The sequence below is a fragment of the Schistocerca serialis genome, chromosome 4 (genome assembly GCF_023864345.2).
Source record: "Schistocerca serialis cubense isolate TAMUIC-IGC-003099 chromosome 4, iqSchSeri2.2, whole genome shotgun sequence".
Taxonomy (NCBI): Eukaryota; Metazoa; Arthropoda; class Insecta; order Orthoptera; family Acrididae; genus Schistocerca; species Schistocerca serialis.
The window spans coordinates 545,374,986-545,394,484 of NC_064641.1; the positions used below are offsets into that span (position 1 = coordinate 545,374,986).

Below are 19,499 nucleotides of genomic sequence, written 5' to 3' on the forward strand. Positions count from 1 at the left end.
TGGAAAAGGGGGCCTAACTCAACCAATTAGAAATTTTAGAAATTAGAAGACATCCCCAGACCAATTATTAAATGAGCAAACCCAGTTCAATTACTCACCTCTTTTAGATGATATTACACCTCCAGAATAGAAATAAAACTTCGAGTTTCAGTCCATCTGCATGTAAAAAGTTCTTGGCCAATGCATAGCGTTAGTTCCGTCAGGTTGCTGAATTGTGTAATTCGATATGCAATTGTTAAAAAATGATCACTGAAGTAATTTTACGTTAAGCCATGGATCGATACATTAAGAAGTTGAGACGACTATCTTTGCCTTATCATCATGTTTATCTGCCTATTATCATCTATGGGAATAAGTAATGTACTTAAAAAAGGGCATATAACCCGAAACCTAGCTTGTGTAGTATCATTAATAATAGTATTTGTGAAAAAGGCAAAAAAACAGTGTTTGTTTAGTACCATCAATATTTTAACCAGTTTGAATAATGTGTTGTAAACTGTTTATAGCCCTTACAGAGTAATTGTGTAACTCATGTGAATATTCCCAGACAAAATCATATACACATCTGTTACGATTTGAATTTTTACAGAAAAATGTGGTGGCTGTATAATGCCAAATAAAAGCGATCACATCTCTGGAAGTCACAAGTCATTTTATTTGCGGTTGTTACCTTCAGTGAGATTTGACGATGTTCAAGGAATCCGAATACCCCTTCGTGATTAAATACACTGCGCAATAAAATTAAAGGACCACTTTTTCGAAACGTCATAATTGTCTTCCATTCCGACGATTAACTTTTTCTCAACTGTGCCTACAGTACACCCTTCCCATGTAATGGTGCAAAGGCGTGGCGAACTGCGACGTCACCCACGGGCTCGGCGACGCTTCAAACAGCAGCTGGTCGAAACACGAAAAAAAAAAAAAAGTTCATGTGATCTGTAAGGTGGGTTAGTGGTGTCACGTTGGCATAACATTTCACCACAATTCTGGCCAACAACGTCGTGGACATGTCACAGGATGGCAACGTCGTTACAGACTTGAAAACATTTTGCTCCTTCTTCTGTTGCCTCTGCAGTGGACGTCAGAACTGCGCACACCCCGTGCTAAAATCGTGCAGTTTTCTTATTAATGGCCGAAACGAATATTTCAGACACACCGCTGCGAGGACTCGTGATGAAAAGGTGTCAAGGTGTGGCACAAAGGGATTCAATGAAATCTTCCCTTACGTTGGGCTGTTGATTGCCAGACATTTATCCGTCGAAAACGACTGTTCGCAGCGCAGTGTCCAACTGAACGTTCTTCTTGACAATGTTCGACTCTTCTACCAACCCCTGGGCGCCTCTGCCCTTTTCGACTGACATGTTGGGGCTACAGCCTCACTGAACGTAGTCTGACTCCTTTGGAATGTTGTCCTACTACACAGTGTGGAATCACTAGAGACGTTTCAAAACCATTCGAAGAAATGTGTACGAGGTCCGAAGCAGAAGAGCGTTTTTATGCTTTTTCATCCTTCTTTTTTCGCTCCGTCGTGTGGCGTGACCACGGAGGGGTGCAACGTTTATATAGGTGGGGATGAAACTGCAAAGGGTCCCCTCTAAGATTCCACAGTTCGGCAACACCCACCCATGTTTGTTGAGCACGTAATTGTTAGAAACTTCGACAAACATTCAGCTTAGCCGCTGCTCTAGTGCCTATGGTTTAGGGAACCCCTTCGACATCGTTTGTGTGTGGTTTGCCTACCTTCAGGCGCTAGAATCAACCCTGTGGCTGAATGTGTGTCGAAATTTCTGATAGCTACATTTGTAACGTGTTCACCAAAGGTGCTTGCGTGACACCGACGTGGCTGCCGAACTGGTGGTTGTTAGAGGGACTCTTCGCCGTTTTAGTCCTGCTCATGTTAATGTTACATCCCTTAGTGATCACGAACACAGGGTCGCGACAAATGCAGGATGAAAAAGAATAAATGTGCTTCTCTCCATCCAATCATGTTCGAATTTTGTCGAATGGTTTATAATGGTCCCCAGGTGTTTCATACTGTGTACCATAGCAAAAACAGCAGAAGCATAACATTCCAAAGGAGCCAGACTACATTCAGTGGAGTTCTAGCCCCATCCTGTCCTCCGACTATTTGAACTGCCCATGGCTTGATAGCAGTGTTGAAGTTCGTGGAGAACATCGTTCTGATGTCCATCGTAATGCGAACTGTAGTTTCCGACAGAGAAATGTGTGGCAATCGACGCTCCAAGGGAAGGGGTGGTTTCATTGACGGCCTTTATGCCACACTATGAGGCCTTTTCATATCTATTCTGAGCGGCATGTATCTTAAATGGCTTCCTCGATCATCCGTAAGAAAGCCACTTTATTTCAACTGGGTGTCGCGGTTGTGACCTCCATTGCAGGCAAGTTAATTGAAGGGGTGAAAAGTGGGTAAGAGTGGGTGTGAAGACCTTCCTATCTTGTGACACATCCACGGCGGCATTGGGTAGAATTGTTTCGGAAAGGTGGTGGCAATGCGACGTCATTAACCTACCTTACAGCCCACATGAACTTCTCATCCGTGGTCTTTTTCTTCTTCTTCTTTTTCTTTTCTTCATGTGTCAACACCTCGCTGTTTGAACTCTTTGAAACGTCGCTGAGCCCGAGGGTGGCGTCGCAGGGCACCACGCCTTTGATTTGTTGCAGGGGAAGGCTGTAGGCACCTTTGAGTCAAATTTCAAAGTTATGCGTCAGAGTAGCACACAATAACGAGGTTTTCGTAAACTAATCCTTTAATTTTGTTGCACAGCGTAAATAAGACTTGCAGAACATCATAGAAGTCTTCATTTCTTAAATATTTATCTCATGTTCTGCAAAGTACCAACATTCAATAAGACTTGCAGAACATCATAGAAGTCTTCATTTCTTAAATATTAATCTCATGTTTTGCAAAGTACCAATATTCAATTAAAGTTAATCTGCATTCTCCCGTTATGGTGTTTCAATGTGTGGAATCAGTAATGTGAGTTTTCACTACGTTTCCTCGCGGCTGCCTTAGGATTCTAAGGTGGAGGTGGTCAGCGAGCAGCCTGCAGCGTGTACTGACCTCCGCTGACGGTAAGCGAGCTGCCGGAGCCGATCTTGACGTCCGAGTGTCTGCGCTGGAGCGCCTCCAGCACTGGAACGTCCAGCAGGCTATCCGTGGACTCCTGCGTCATGACGGGCGGCGCCGCACGCGACTGCAGCTTTCGCCTGCAGATGCTGCAGCGCCACGTACTCTGCAACAAGAGACCGTCACAAGGCGTTATAAACGACACGGAGGAACTTTCACACTAATGACTGCAACACTTAACAGAAAAACCGAGGTGTTGACACAGAAAATAGTTTCTCCTCACTGTGGTATAACTCCACTGAACTCGCTGCAAGTTTCATATCCATTGCCAACACTCGCTTGTTCCATGTCGGGTCCTTCAGACGAAAGCTGCTTTGTGAACTATTACTAAAAATTCTGCGTAATTATTTTTGATGTAAATTGAGAGACTCTCTTGCACCACTACATAAAATTGCTTGAAAATATCCGCCCGTTTCCATATCGTTTTTTTATGTTTATTTACTTTTCAGCTTTTTTCGTCTAGTTAAAATTTTCGTATTTTCTTTGACTTATCGAAATTACCAGTAAATCCCGAGTCTTTTAAGAACAGAACTCCCATTATAAAATAGCTTCGAACGTCCAGTTACTTGACAAACGAGTTAACGTGTTAAATACAGCGGTATCTGACATTAAGCATGTAACCTAGAAAAAGTTTAGAAAAGTTTTCAAATTGCATCTTATAAGATGAAAGACAAATACCAGTGTCAGCTGCATGAATGCATTGAGACAATTCAATGACGACCGGGAGTCTAACCCCGATTTCCTGCTGTACGCGAGCGGTCTACTCAAGAACTCCGCCTATCCGAGCACGCTTCATGTCCAATTTAGATACCAAACTCGTCGCCCACTACTTCCATAGCGCCCCCCCCCCCCCCAATCCAACCATGTCTATTTCCTCACTGCTCGCAGCATCTTGCATGATTCCCACAAGACGTTGGACCTAGGGCGCATCAACACTGAAGATACCATCAAATGCCGACAAGGCTTAGTTCTACTACAATATGTGTGGTGTCTGTTCTTTCGGACACGTTCTTTCGGACACACATAATAGTCACTTTTAATTTTTGTTGTATGTCGCTAAGTGGCATCATTATCAAACTCTGGATGCGTTTTTCTGCGTAATATGCACTCCATTATAATCAAAAGCTTGATTTTCACGCATCTCAACGCTTATGATGTTATATCTCCTGAACCAAGTGTCGTGTAATGATATAATTTTAGAGGTACATTCAGTGCTACGTGTGGACACTGTCTGTCAAATAGTGAATACAGTTAGCAATAACGAGGAAATTAATTAAATTGTCATGCTTGACGCAGCGGTTCTATTGTATTACCAGTGAGAAGGTAGTAAGCGATAAAGTTCTGAGATTGTCAGAAGTCACTAAGTGCTCTCATTTGCAAATACCGGAGGAACATAGTCTGTGTATTTGCAAGGGGCTGAGTCACGCCTCCTTGAGACATATACACATTTTACAACTGTAATATTTGTCTTATTTTGTTGAACGTTAATGAGTGCACTGTGTCAGTATATTACATTTTACAGTTTGTTGACTGTTTATATGAATTATTGACGGTTAAATCTTTGTTGCCCCTGCAGGTCTTTGGACAGGCAACTGCAACTCGGTCTGGGAGCCGTTCCCTGGGATATTCGCTTAGTGATATACACTGCCGGAAATAAAACGTGCAACACTCTCGAGTATGAAGTCATTTTATTGACAAGTGAGGTGACAGGTAGTAATCAGACCATATAAAACACAGGTCGCGATAAAGAGTGCCCAAACAATTACATCAGCACACAACGTGTCCTCATCTGGCAGCAACGCAGGATTGCATTCTCGCATACGAAAGATCATATAGGTGCTGAATGGCTTCCTGCGATAGATTGTCTCCAGCATCTAGTTCCTCTTGTAGCAATCCGGCAGTAGTTCTTGCAAGACTTGGAGAACGAGTAAATTCCCATTTTGTAACGTCCTGTACGTTTTCAATTGACGAGAAATCTGAAGACGTTGCTGAACATCAGAAGAACACGTGGCGTCGCAGAAGCCATATATGGACGTGCAGTGTCCTCTGAACGACCACTTCTCCTTCCTTTTGAGGAAAAGGTAACAGCACAGGAATAGCAGCTTGTGCAATGTAGTCGACACTGGTTACTTTAATCTGTAGAAACTTCAGATGCGGCCGCGATTTGTAACTAATCGTCTCCCACAGCATTAATCTGGAATTTGTGTTGGGTGTCGTGGAAGAGTGGGCTGCTAGACAGCTCGCCACGACTACGCCACACACATGTACTTCCATCAATAGCATACACACAGACCCTCTCTCATTAGTGAAGACAACAGAGCTCCATTCCACTCTCCAGTCAACTCTTCCACGTCCCAAGAGTACCCATACTTGGTGCTGTCGTGGTGTCAGCGGTATCCTGGCCAGAGCCACATGTGGTCCTAATCATGCGGCAAGCAAACGATTCCCAATGGTCTCTGATGACACGGCGGGTCAACATGTGCCCATTTTTCATCCCTGGGTGATGTTCAGTCGGTGTCTGCCTCCCGTTCAGTGCGTCGATTATGTGGTGCGTCTATTATGCGGACGCCCAATATGGAAATGTTCTACAGACCACTTGAAAGCAGTGACACACTACTGATACACCGTACCCAACACGTGCAACAATCCGTTGATACGTCCTTCCTGCTTCCTGCAGACTCAGTCTCATTTCGATGCACTGAACTTTGATTTTCTGTATAACTGGCCAACAGTAGAGCTTAAAATTACACGCTACTTAATTTGATTCATAAGATACATCGTAATTCTGACGCAGGGATTTTTGATGCCACGGGAATGACGTCATCTTCCATTATAATAGAAGCTGCAGACTCAGCTGATGGAGGGTGCCTCTCACACAAATTACTTGTGCAAGGGATTTCCGTCTCATATGTCAAGATAATGCAGAGTTATTTACAAGGAGGAAGTTTCCACGTAAGGACTCGATGAAGGAATCTCTACTCGTCGTTTCACACCAGCAGGAGCTCCCCAAGTGTCAGTCCTCGGCCCGCTGTTGTACACGATCTACACGGCTAACCTACCTGCGACGGAGAGCGTACAGCTCGCCTTCTATGCTGCCGGCATCGCTGTGTACGAGTACATGCGTGGCGTGAATGCCACGTGGTACGCCGACGACTGCAACAGGTAACCGACAACCTAGACGAGTGGCCTGGGAAATGACGACACTCATATTACTCCTCTGAAACCCAAAGTATCACAGTTATTCAGAAGGTGGCGGTCCAAGGTTCATAAGAAGGTCATTGTGCGGGGGGGACCCATCCGAGCCAAGTGTCTTGACATCACATCGGAGAAGACTTAGTGAAGCCAACAGGCTCTCCAGGTCAGAGGGAAAGCATTCGGGAGACAGAGAGAACTTTGCCCCCTGTTGAAACCCAAGTCTTTTCTTCCTTGTGACCTAGGTCTTACCCAATGTAAAACTGTGGTGTTCCTAGTAAAGGAATATGATGCTGTTGTAAGAGGCAACACAATTGGATGGAACTCGCGGATGATGCAGACAATACAAAACCGCGTCTTAAAATCACACAGAAACTACATGTTTGGTATACCACTAAAACGATTCGCGAAGTGGTTGCTACGCCGCTCGCCAGCGAGTACTTCAAGAATTCGCCGCGACAGTTCTACGTACAAACTACCGAAGCCAACAACACAAAAACTCGCGTCCTGGACTACAAGGTGCATCAGCGCAGGTCAACGAAATGGACCGAACTGCTGCCCACGTAAAGCGTTACTTCGCAACCAACCCAGCACGGAATGACGACGCCAACGACTAACAATTCATGCCTACCACATCCGTTTTGCTTACTGTTCCACAGCTGTAGTTGCGATTGGAAGAACAGCGCGACGCATTTGTCTCAGTCCACATCTGGAAGTTTAGAATTTCCAGTTATGTTAGCTGTAAGGGGGAAGGCGGGAGGGCCCTCGGACGGTAGTGGTGAAAGCAGACGCTTTGATAGCTACAGATGGCGCTTTATTGTTTTTGTCCTTCTTGAAGATGGAAACGCTAACGCTGCGAGATAGATGAGTGAGTACCTTTTGTTTCGCAATCCAAATAAACAGCATTATCCAAAGCTATCGTTCGATATTTATAAACTTAAATAACACCTCAATAAACATTCGAAGCCGTGGACCTGCAACTATGACAACAGAAGACCACAAGATAACGCGAATTGTGGACTTTGGATTCTGCATTATTGGTGGAAGGTTCCCTCTAATGTCATATCAAGTAAGCAATAGGTAATCTCATCACCAGAAATTACAGAAGGCTTCTTTTTTGTACAGGAAGGTAATAAAGGCACGCCGGCCGAAGTGGCCGTGCGGTTCCAGGCGCTACAGTCTGGAACCGAGCGACCGCTACGGTTGCAGGTTCGTATCCTGCCTTGGGCATGGATGTGTGTGATGTCCTTAGGTTAGTTAGGTTTAATTAGTTCTAAGTTCTAGGCGACTGATGACCTCGGAAGTTAAGTCCCATAGTGCTCAGAGCCATTTGAACCGTTTAATAAAGGCACGGAACAAGGAAGACAGCCGGCCGATGTGGCCGAGCGGTTCTAGGCGCTACGGTCTGGAGACGCGCGACCGCTACGGTCGCAGGTTCGAATCCTACCTCGGGCATGGATGTGAGTGATGTCCTTAGGTTAGTTAGGTTTACGTAGTTCTATATTCTAGGGGACTGATGACCACAGCAGTTAAGTCCCATAGTGCTCAGAGCCATTTTGAACCAAGGAAAACAACAATGGACAAAACTAATCTTCTTATTCTTCCCTCTGATGAACACACACCATTGCATGGCAGTTATTTCCACAACAACATCCGTGTCGTTTTCGATGTGAAACTTTTATTGAACGACCAAAATGTAGACTTCTGCAATTAAGCTGTCTGCCAAGTGATCCACCTTTGGCAGAAATATGTTGCATTGAAGTGTGAATAATACAGAAATAGTAGCACCATCTTCGTGCTGGACATTGACACCTTGAATTTTTAGAAGTTATAATCAACATGTACCAAGATCAGTCGTCATCAGGAAAAGAAAAACCGGCATTCTGTGGGTCGTAGCGTAAAATGTTACAACACATAATCGGATGGGTAGATTATAGAACTTAAAAAGACAAATAGAAAGGGTAAAGATAAATATAGTGGGAATTAAATGAAGCGTGGCGGAAGGAAGAATAGGCTATCTGGTCACATCAGTAAAGCGTTATCAATAAAAAAATCAGTTAATGGTGATGGATGAGTAGGCTAATAATAAGAAAATAGGAATGCGGATGAATTACTATGAACAGAATAGTGAATACATGGTAACCAAGCTAGATACTAATCCATCAAGCACTGCCGGAGTACATGTTTATAAGCCAACTGGCTATGCAAATGATGAGATTGGAAGAACGTATAAAGAGGTTAAAGAAATTATTCAGACATTTAAGCTAGACCAAAATTTAATTATGATAGGTGACATCGAAAAGCAAGAGAAGGAAAAATAGTAATATGGCACAGACTGGGGAGAAGTAATGAAAGAGGAATTCACTTGGTAGAATTTTGCAAAGAGCATAGTTTAATCATCGCTAACACTTGGTTTAGGAATAATGAAAGAGGGTTATACACGTGGAAAAGGCCTGGAGATAATAGGGGATTTTATGATGTTTATATAATAATTAAAACATCGTCGGCCCCTAGTTAGAATCCTGCCGCTGCGTAAATTTTGATTAATAATCAACATTGGCGACCGAAGACTTCCGGCATAAGAAGTCACCCTGATTCTGCCAACGGCCTTGTCAAAAGAGGGCTGAGGGGCGGACAGAGATTCAGGGCACTCTCTTGTCCTATGGGCGACCGAAGACTTCCGGCATAAAAAGTCACCCTCATTCTGCCAACGGCCTTGTCAAAAGAGGGCTGAGGGGCAGACAGAGGTTCAGGGCACTCTCTTGTCCCCTGGGAGCAGAAGAATCAAGAAAGTTCAACAGCATGAGGATGCAGAAGGCAATGGAAACCACTGCATTAAAGACACGTAACGTGTATCCACAGAACATGTGGCTTGTAATTGAAGAAGTGTCATTATGATCTCTCCAATAGCAAAAGATTCGGATCTCCGGGAGGAGACTGCCAAGGGGGAGGTTATCATGAGAAAAGGCTTGAATAATCGACGAAATAAGAACATTCTACGAGTCGGAGCATGGAATGTCAGAATCTTGAACGTGGTAGATACACTAGAAAATCTGAAAAGGAAAATGCAAAGGCTCAATCTAGATATGGTAGGCGTCAGTGAATTGAAGTGGAAAGAAAACAAGCAATTCTGGTCAGATGAGTATATGGTAGCATCAACACCAGCAGAAAATGGTAAAACGGGAGTAGGATTCGTTATGAATAGGAAGGTGGGGCAGAGAATGTGTTACTGTGAACAGTTCAATGATAGGGTTATTCTCATCAGAATCGACAGCAAACTAACACCGACAATGATAGTTCAGGTGTGCATGCCGACGTCGCAAGCCGAAGATGAAGAGATGGAGAAAGTGTGTGAGGATATTGAAAAAGTAATACAGTGTGTAAATGGAGATGAAAACCTAATAGTTATGGGGGACTGGAATGCAGTTGTAGGGAAGGAGTAGAAGAAAAGGTTGCAGGAGAATATGGGATTGGGACAAGGAATGAGACAGGAGAAAGAGTAATTGAGTTCTGTGATAAACTTCAGGTAGTAATAGCGAATACTCTGTTCAGGAATCACAAGAGAAGGAGGTATATTTGGAAAAGGCCGGGTGATATGGGAATATTTCAATTAGATTACATCATGGTCAGACAGAGATTCCGAAATCAGATACTGGATTGTAAGGCGTACCCAGGAGCAGATATAGACTCAGATAACAACATATTAGTAATGAAGAGTAGACCGAAGTTTAAGAAATTGGTCAGGAACAATCAATACGCTAAGAAGTGGGATACGGAAGTACTAACGAATCACGAGATACGCTTGAAGTTCTCTAAGGTTATAGATACGGCAATAAGGAATAGCTTAGAAGGAAATACAGTTGAAGAGGAATGGACGTCCGTAAAAAGGGCGATAATAGAAGTTGGGAAGGAAGACAAAGGTACAAAGAAGATAACTGCGAAGAAACCATGGGTAACAGAAGAAATAATTCAATATATCGTTGAAAGGATGAACTACAAAAATGTTCCGCGAGACTCAGCAATACAGAAATACAAGTCGCTGAGGAGTAAAATAAATAGGAACTGCAGGGAAGCTAAGACGAAGTGGCTGCAGGGAAAATGTAAAGAAATCGAAACTGAAGTGAGTGTCGATAGGACTGAATCAGCATACAGGAGTGTCAAAACAACCTTTGGTGACATTAAAAGCAAGGGTGATAATATTAAGAGTGCAACGGGAATTCCACTGCTAAATGAAGACGAGAGCGCGGGTAGGTGGAAAGAACACATTGAAATCCTCTATGAGGGGGAAGATTTGTCTGATGTGATAGAAGAAGAAACAGGAGTCGATTTAGAAGAGATAGGAGGCCCTGTGTTAGAATCAGAATTTAAAAGAGCTTTGGAGGACTTAAGATCAAATAAGGCAAAAGGGATAGATATTCCATCAGAATTTCTAAAATCGTTGGCGAAAGTGGCAACAAAATGTATGAGCCTGGCGACATAAAGTCCGACTTTTGTAAAAACATCATTCACACAATTCCGAAGACGGCAGGAGCTGACAAATACGAGAACTATCGCACTATCACCTTAACAGCTCATGCATCCAAGTTGCTGACAAGAATAATATACAGAAGAATAGAAAAGAAAATTGAGGATGCGCTAGATGACGATGAGTTTGGCTTTAGGAAAGGTAAAGGCATGAAAGAGGCAATTCTGACGTTGCGACTAAAAATGGAAGCAAGATAAAGAAAAATCAAGACAAATTCATAGTATTTGTCAAAAATGTGGAAAAAGCGTTCGACAGTGTAAAATAGTGCAAGATGTTATAATTCTGAGAAAAATAGGGGTAAGCAATAGGTAGAGAAGGGTAATATTAATATGTACAACAGCCAAGATGGAATAATAAGGCTGCCCGCAGCTCGTGGTCGTGCGGTAGCGTTCTCGCTTCCCACGCCCAGGATCCGGGTTCGATTCCCGGCGGGGTCAGGGATCTCTGCCTCGTGATGGCTGGGTGTTGTGTGATGTCATTAGGTTAGTTAGGTTTAAGTAGTTCTAAGTTCTAGGGGACTGATGACCATAGATGTTAAGTCCCATAGTGCTCAGAGCCATTTGAACCATTTGAATAATAAGGCTGGAGGACCAAGAACGAAGTGCTCGTATTAAAAAGGGTGTAAGACAAGGATGTAGCCTTTCGCCCCTACTATTCAATCTGTACATCGAGGAAGAAATGATGGAAATAAAAGAAAGGTTCGGGATTGGAATTAAAATTCAAGGTGAAAGGATGTCAGTGATACGATTCGCTGATGACATTGTTATCCTGAGTGAAAGTGAAGAATAATTACGTGATCTGCTGAATGGAATGAACAGTCTAATTAGTACAGCGTACAGATTGAGAGAAAATCGAAGAAAGACGAAGGTAATGAGAACTAGTAGAAATGAGAACAGCGAGAAATTAATATCAGGATCGATGGTCACGAAGTTGATGAAGTTAAGGAATTCTGTTACCTAGGAAGTAAAATAACGAGTGACGGACGGAGTAAAGAGGACATCAAAAGCAGACTAGCAATGGCACAAAGTGCTTTTCTGGCCAAGAGAAGTCTACTAATATTAAACATCGGCCTTAATTTGAGAAAGAAATTTCTGAGAATGTACGTCGGGAGTAGTGAAACATGGACTGTGGAAAAACTGAAATAGAAGAGAAACGAAGCATTTGAGATGTGGTGCTACAGTCGAACGTTGAAAATTAGGTGGACTGGTAAGGTAAGGAATGAGGAGGTTCTGTGTAGAATCGGAGAGGAAAGGAATATGTAGAAAACACTGATAAAGAGAAGGGTAGAGTGGTAGGACAAAAATGTTTCAAATGACTCTGATACTGGACATCTGAGATCACAGGCCCCTAGAACTTAGAACTACTTAAACCTAACTAACCTAAGGACATCACACACATCCATGCCTGAGGCAGTAGTCGAACTTGCGACCGTAGCAGTCACGCGGTTCCGGTCTGAAGCGCCTAGAACCGCTCGGCCACAGCGGCCGGCGGTGGTAGAACATCTGTTAAGACGTGAGGGAATGACTTCCATAGTACTAGAGGGAGCTGTAGAGGGCAAAATTTGTAGAGGAAGACAGAGATTGGGATACATCCAGCAAAGCTTTCAAGTGCTCTTCTGAGATCCTGAGGTTAGCATAGGAGAGGAATTCGTGGCGGGCCGCATCAAACCAGTGAGGAGACTGATAACCCCCCAAAAAAAAGAGATTTCTTAACCAGATTTGAAACTGTGAGAGCCTTCAGAGCCTTATATGACTTTGACCATAATTAAAAGTGAAGCAGTTGCAGAAAGATAGGACATTAAAGTGATAAAATCTGTATAACTTTAGGGAACCAGGGGTTGTCTAGAGTTTCAGAAGGAGCATTAGGTAACGTTGAAGTAAAACAGGGGAAGGGAATATAGTATAAGACGAACGGGTAGTTTTGGAACGAGCGACTGCGGTCGAGGACCTTATAGGTAAAAAAACAAAACCTAGCAGAGATCCCTAGGTAACACAGGAGATACTAAATTTAACTGACGAGATCGGAAAATATGAAATTCGAGCAACTCAAACAAGTGAAAGGAAATACAGACGTAAAAAAATGAGATTAATAGTAAATTCAAGTTGTATAGGAAAGAATGGCTTCAAGTCGAATGCAAGATTGTAGAAGCATGCATAACAAGGAGAAAGGTAGATGAAGCCTGTAGGGTAATTAAAGTAAGATCTGGAGATACGAGAAACAACTGTATGAATATCAAGAGATCAAATGTCAAATGAATAGTAAACACAGAAGGGAAGGTCGAACTGTGGAAGGAACACGTAGAGGCTCTAAAAAAGGGAAAGGAGCTTGAGGGCAATATTACAGAAAGAGAAGAGGAAATCATTGAAGACGATACGGGAAGTGAGGAAAATTTGCTGACGGAGAGCTGAAAGGCCTAAGAGGAAACAAGACCAGTGCAGTGGACAATGTTCCGTCAAAGTCATTGAGATCTTTAGGAGAGGCAATTGTGACAAAATTATTCACCTTGGTGCGCAGTGTGTATGAGACAGCGGAAATACTCTCAGACTTTCGGAAGAGTGTTGTAATTCCAATATTCCAAAGAAGGTAGATGCTGACTAGTGGGAGTACTACTGAACCATCAGTTTTATAAATTTTGGTTGCAATACACTGACATGAGATATTACAGTAGGGATGAAACAAATATGGCAGAAGCCTACCTTTGGGAGGATCAGTTTGTGTCCCAGAGGTATTCTGGAACACGCGATGCAATACTGACCCTATGACTTATCTTGGAAGAAAGGTTGAAAAGAAAGGAAACCTATGTTTCTAGCATTTTTTGGGAATGCTTTCGACAATGTTGACCGTACTAGATACTTCGGAAGTTTGAAGGCAGGCTGGGAAAACGGCGTGATGGAAAGATTATTTATAGCTTTTACAGAAACCAGACAGCAGCTATAAGTGCCGAATGACATGAAGTGGGAACAGTGGTTGAGAAGGGAGTGAGACTGGGTTGCAGCCTACATCGACGTTATTCAGTCTGCACATTGACAAAGCCGTGATGGAAACCAAGTAAAAATTTGGTGAAGGAATCGTGGTTTAGGGAGAAGAAATATAACCTTGATGCTTTGCCAATGGGACTGTAATTCTGTCAGATACCGGAACGGACTTAACGGAATGGATAATGTCTTGTAAAGAGAGTATAAGGTGCACATAAAAAAAAGTAAAACATGGTGAAAGGAATGTAGCTGAACTAAATCAGGCGATGCTGGGGGAATTGTATTAGGAAATCTGACACTAGTAGTAGATGATGAATTTTCCAATTTGGGCAGTAAAATAACTGATGATGTAGGAAGTGGAGACGATGTAAAATGCAGACTGGCAATAGCACGAAAAGGACTTCTGAAAAAGAGGGATCTGTTGTCATATACGTATTAAGAAGTTGTTTTTTAAGGTAGCTGTTTGAAGTATATCCTTGTACGACAGTGAATCTTGGACAATAAGTAGTTCAAAACAGAAGAGAATAGAAGCCTTTATGAAGTGATGCTACAGAAGAATGCTGAAGATTAGATGGGTAGTTGGAAAACTAATGAGGAGGTGAGGAGTGGCAGTCAATCCGTATTTCATGTGATTTTGTAATTTTATTAAGTATGTTAAGTGTTTTGCCCGTGCCTGTGTTTCTCAGATTCTTATCATGCCAGGGAGAGGGATCGCCCTGGGAACCGATCTGACTTATTTTTGTTTTATCACCTATGCTTGATGCTGAGCATCCCTTGTATCTTTATTCACGATTCATAAACATGTATGATTGCAAAAGTGTATGAATGTGAGTGTAATTGCAAACGGATGTACATCGGTAAATTCATTTGAACTTGTTTCGGCTTCGCCTTGTAGCAGAGTCTGTGAACGTCCGTTGGGCTTAAGCATTCGAGGTGCCAGTTTGGCGGTGCATCTGCCTCATCGTCCTTTCTATTCGCGTGACCTTGTGGTTACTTGCTATAGACTCACACGTAAGGAAAACCGTTATTAAAATTTTAGAAGTTGAGTCGATGGGAAATTTGGATCTGTGGCACCAGGATTCCTGATTGTATGGAACGCCTGGTAGCACTATAGTTTCACTGCGGCGATTAGTCAGTTCATCACCGCCAAGTTTTTTTCTGTCTCTGTCCCCGGAATTGTTGCAGGTAGAATTTCGTTCTGAGTGAGCAGTCGCTGTTCAGGTGGCTGATGAGTATGAGGTGCCAGTGCTGTGTACACTTGCAATGTGATTTTTGATGGGGACTTGTCAGTTTTTCATTTAGAATACTTCTGTTATCGTAAAGTCACATGTCGGAAGCATTTTTAAGGGGTTCTTGCGTGTGAGAATGTTCTTATCGTTTAACTACTTGCAGTTAGGGCCCATTTGGTTCCTTATACAGTCAAAATTCACTTCGTGCATCACGATCCCGATTCAACTGCACGATATCTCTTCGGTGTGGATCAAGTCACTTTCCACAACTCGAACTGCTCTAGAGATGATGGACTTTACCTTCCGTCATCTTTAAGTGAACTTTTGTAATACTCGCGTGTCCATGTTGCGTTCGTCCTGAATAATGACGATTATCTTTTCGAAAAACAGATACCTGTTAATGGGCCATCGTGACAGGATTTTGTCTCTGTTAATTGCTTACTGAAGTTGAGGAGTTCGCCCGACTTTATCAGTAAATGTAGCTTGAAATCAGCTTAATACGCTAAGCTTCTCCATAATGTGTATTTCGGCACACCATTCAGCATTTCTAAGCTCATTAATGCCAAGCGTAATATAATAAAAATGTGTAAAAAGCACATACTGACATTTTATCTCGTGATCGACATTTCTGAAGTCTGATAGAATTCCCGTTGTGTACTTTACTATAAAGCTTAGGGCGAAATTCAAGTAATGTATCGTGTGACAGTAGCCAGATTGGCATTCACTGGGAGCGTCAGAATGATAAGCATTGTTTGCTCAAAAGCAGTCGTGCAGCTACGAAAAAGTCCGTGTTACGTGGCGGAACGTCGTTCAAAAATTTGGGCGATTTCCGTATTTGATAAACACTGGACGGCTTTTAGGGGTACCGAATCTGAGGAAAAAAAAGAAATTTCACAACTTGACTAAAAGAAAGGAGCAACTGATGGGATACTTCCTGAGGAATCAATCAAGGGTTAGTTTGGTACTGGGGAATAAGCCTGTTGTATTGCAAATGTCATTTTTATTGTAATGGTTTTGATCCACTTTATGTTCCGACGTTATCAAATTGTTAATGTTGGCTTGATATCGTTTTACAACAAATTATATCATTCTTACGATTGGTAGTTAAATAGTTATGTCTTTGGCCGCATAGCGCCACTTCCTTAAACCATGTGATCTACACTCCTGGAAATTGAAATAAGAACACCGTGAATTCATTGTCCCAGGAAGGGGAAACTTTATTGACACATTCCTGGGGTCAGATACATCACATGATCACACTGACAGAACCACAGGCACATAGACACAGGCAACCGAGCATGCACAATGTCGGCACTAGTACAGTGTATATCCACCTTTCGCAGCAATGCAGGCTGCTATTCTCCCATGGAGACGATCGTAGAGATGCTGGATGTAGTCCTGTGGAACGGCTTGCCATGCCATTTCCACCTGGCGCCTCAGTTGGACCAGCGTTCGTGCTGGACGTGCAGACCGCGTGAGACGACGCTTCATCCAGTCCCAAACATGCTCAATGGGGGACACATCCGGAGATCTTGCTGGCCAGGGTAGTTGACTTACACCTTCTAGAGCACGTTGGGTGGCACGGGATACTTGCGGACGTGCATTGTCCTGTTGGAACAGCAAGTTCCCTTGCCGGTCTAGGAATGGTAGAACGATGGGTTCGATGACGGTTTGGATGTACCGTGCACTATTCAGTGTTCCCTCGACGATCACCAGTGGTGTACGGCCAGTGTAGGAGATCGCTCCCCACACCATGATGCCGGGTGTTGGCCCTGTGTGCCTCGGTCGTATGCAGTCCTGATTGTGGCGCTCACCTGCACGGCGCCAAACACGCATACGACCATCATTGGCACCAAGGCAGAAGCGACTCTCATCGCTGAAGACGACACGTCTCCATTCGTCCCTCCATTCACGCCTGTCGCGACACCACTGGAGGCGGGCTGCACGATGTTGGGGCGTGAGCGGAAGACGGCCTAACGGTGTGCGGGACCGTAGCCCAGCTTCATGGAGACGGTTGCGAATGGTCCTCACCGATACCCCAGGAGCAACAGTGTCCCTAATTTGCTGGGAAGTGGCGGTGCGGTCCCCTACGGCACTGCGTAGGATCCTACGGTCTTGGCGTGCATCCATATGTCGCTGCGGTCCGGTCCCTGGTCGACGAGCACGTGCACCTTCCGCCGACCACTGGCGACAACATCGATGTACTGTGGAGACCTCACGCCCCACGTGTTGAGCAATTCGGCGGTACGTCCACCCGGCCTCCCGCATGCCCACTATACGCCCTCGCTCAAAGTCCGTCAACTGCACATACGGTTCACGTCCACGCTGTCGAGGCATGCTACCAAAGTTAAAGACTGCGATGGAGCTCCGTATGCCACGGCAAACTGGCTGACACTGACGGCGGCGGTGCACAAATGCTGCGCAGCTAGCGCCATTCGACGGCCAACACCGCGGTTCCTGGTGTGTCCGCTGTGCCGTGCGTGTGATCATTGCTTGTACAGCCCTCTCGCAGTGTCCGGAGCAAGTATGGTGGGTCTGACACACCGGTGTCAATGTGTTCTTTTTTCCATTTCCAGGAGTGTATATGGAAACTTTTTTCTAATGTTTCCTTTATTATGTTGCTAAAGTAGCTCGTTACATTGTATTATTTCCATGTGCACTGGCGTGCCACTTCTAATTGTTTCATTTTAAGTTACGTACAGAATTACGTACACAACTGGCAACCCTCTTGGCATTATGCTAACTTTGCACTTTGGTAGGTAGGAATAGATTGTGTTTCCAGTTTTGTTTAATGTTGTTTAGCTACAATGAGTTGACAAAAGTCATGGATTGGCGATATGCACACAGAAGGAAGGCCGTAGTATCGCGTATATAACGTATAAAAGGGCAGTGCGTTCGCGGAGCTGTCGTTTGCACTTAGGAGATTCGTGTGAAAAGGTTTCCGACGTGATTATGGCAGCATGCCAGGATTTAACAGGCTTTGAACACGGAATGGTAGCTGGGGCTGATCCATGGCACATTCCATTTCGGAAGTCATTAGGGAATTCAGTATTCTGAGATCCACAGCGTCAAAAGTGTGCCGACAAATTCACATTTCCGGCATTACGTCTCAGCACGGACAACGCAGTACGGACGGCCTTCACTTAACCACTGAGAGCAGCGGCGTCTGATAACATGCAAGCAACATTGCGTGAGATAACCACAGAAATCAGTATGGGACGTGCAACGAACGTATCCGTTAGGACAGTGTGACGAAGTTTCGTGTTCATACGGTATGGTAGCAGACGAATAACGGGAGTGCCTTTGCTGAACAGCACATCGCCTGCAGCGTCTCTCCTTGGCTCGTGACCATACCAGTTGGACCCTAGACGACTGGAAAAGCATGGTCTGGTCTCATGAAATCCTGATTTCATGTTGATGGTATGGACTAGTGTGGTACAGTCCACGAAGCCATGGACCCAAGTTGTCACGAAGACACAGTGCAAGCTGATGGAAGCTCCATAATGGAGTGGGCTGTGCTTACATGGGATGGACTGAGTCCTCGGGATGTTGGGATGCTTGGAGAATATTTGCACCATTCATGGGCTTCATATTCCCAAGCAATGACGGAACTTTTAAGGACGACAATGCACTGTGTCACTGGGCCACAGTTGTTGCCGATCGATAAGGAGAACATTCTGGACATTTCGAGCGAATGATTTGGCCATCCATATCATCCAACAAGAATCCTATCGAATATTTATGGGACGTAAGTGAGTGGTCAGCTCGTGCACAAAATGCTTCCGTGGCAACACTTCCGCAATGATGGACGGCTGTAGGAGTAGTATGGCAAATTTTTTTTTTCAAGGGACTTATAACAACTTGAGTCAGTGCCACATCGAGTTTCTGCACTGCGATTGTGAAATGGAGTCCGATGCGATGTTAGAGGGTGTCCCATCACTTTTCTCACCTCAGTGTATTACTATCTAAAAAAGTTATTGTATTTTTGTGTACCAATTCGTTTGTTGTATTTCTGTTTTTGAGTTCCGAAGATGGAAATAATTCCGAAACTTGGCATGAATATTTTTTAATCAATAATGTATCGCTTCACCTGCTGTATGTCTTTTTGTGCGACCCACCCAGCTTTAAGTACAGATCTAGGAAAATGTATTAGAACGGTCGCTAGCCTCCTCCGTGACTATTAATCAAAGCTTTATGATTATCCCTCGAGTAAGGTTCTTCCAGTGATGTTACTTGAATGAAACTCGTTGCCTGTCCTCAGGTCGGTTGGTGCAGAGGAACACGGTATACAGAAATGCGAGAGGGGTTTAGTTGTGGTTCAGCCCTGGGCGCTCTTCCCTCCAGGCCGTTTTGCGGCGTACGGCGGAGCAGCGGCCCCAGAGCACCGCGCGTGTGGGCGGCGATGGGCGGCCCTCAACTCGCGTCCTGAT

At 44.0% G+C, this 19,499-nt stretch overlaps 1 protein-coding gene across 1 annotated transcript in view; it reads right to left on the reverse strand.

The window, feature by feature from the left end:
• The window catches only part of LOC126474601 (uncharacterized), a 692,800-nt gene that overhangs the window by 466,194 nt on the left and 207,107 nt on the right, over window positions 1-19,499 (reverse strand). The window contains exon 3 of the mRNA XM_050102077.1: window positions 3,083-3,254. Coding sequence (XP_049958034.1) covers window positions 3,083-3,254 — 172 coding nt within the window. The remainder of the gene's footprint in view (window positions 1-3,082; window positions 3,255-19,499) is intronic.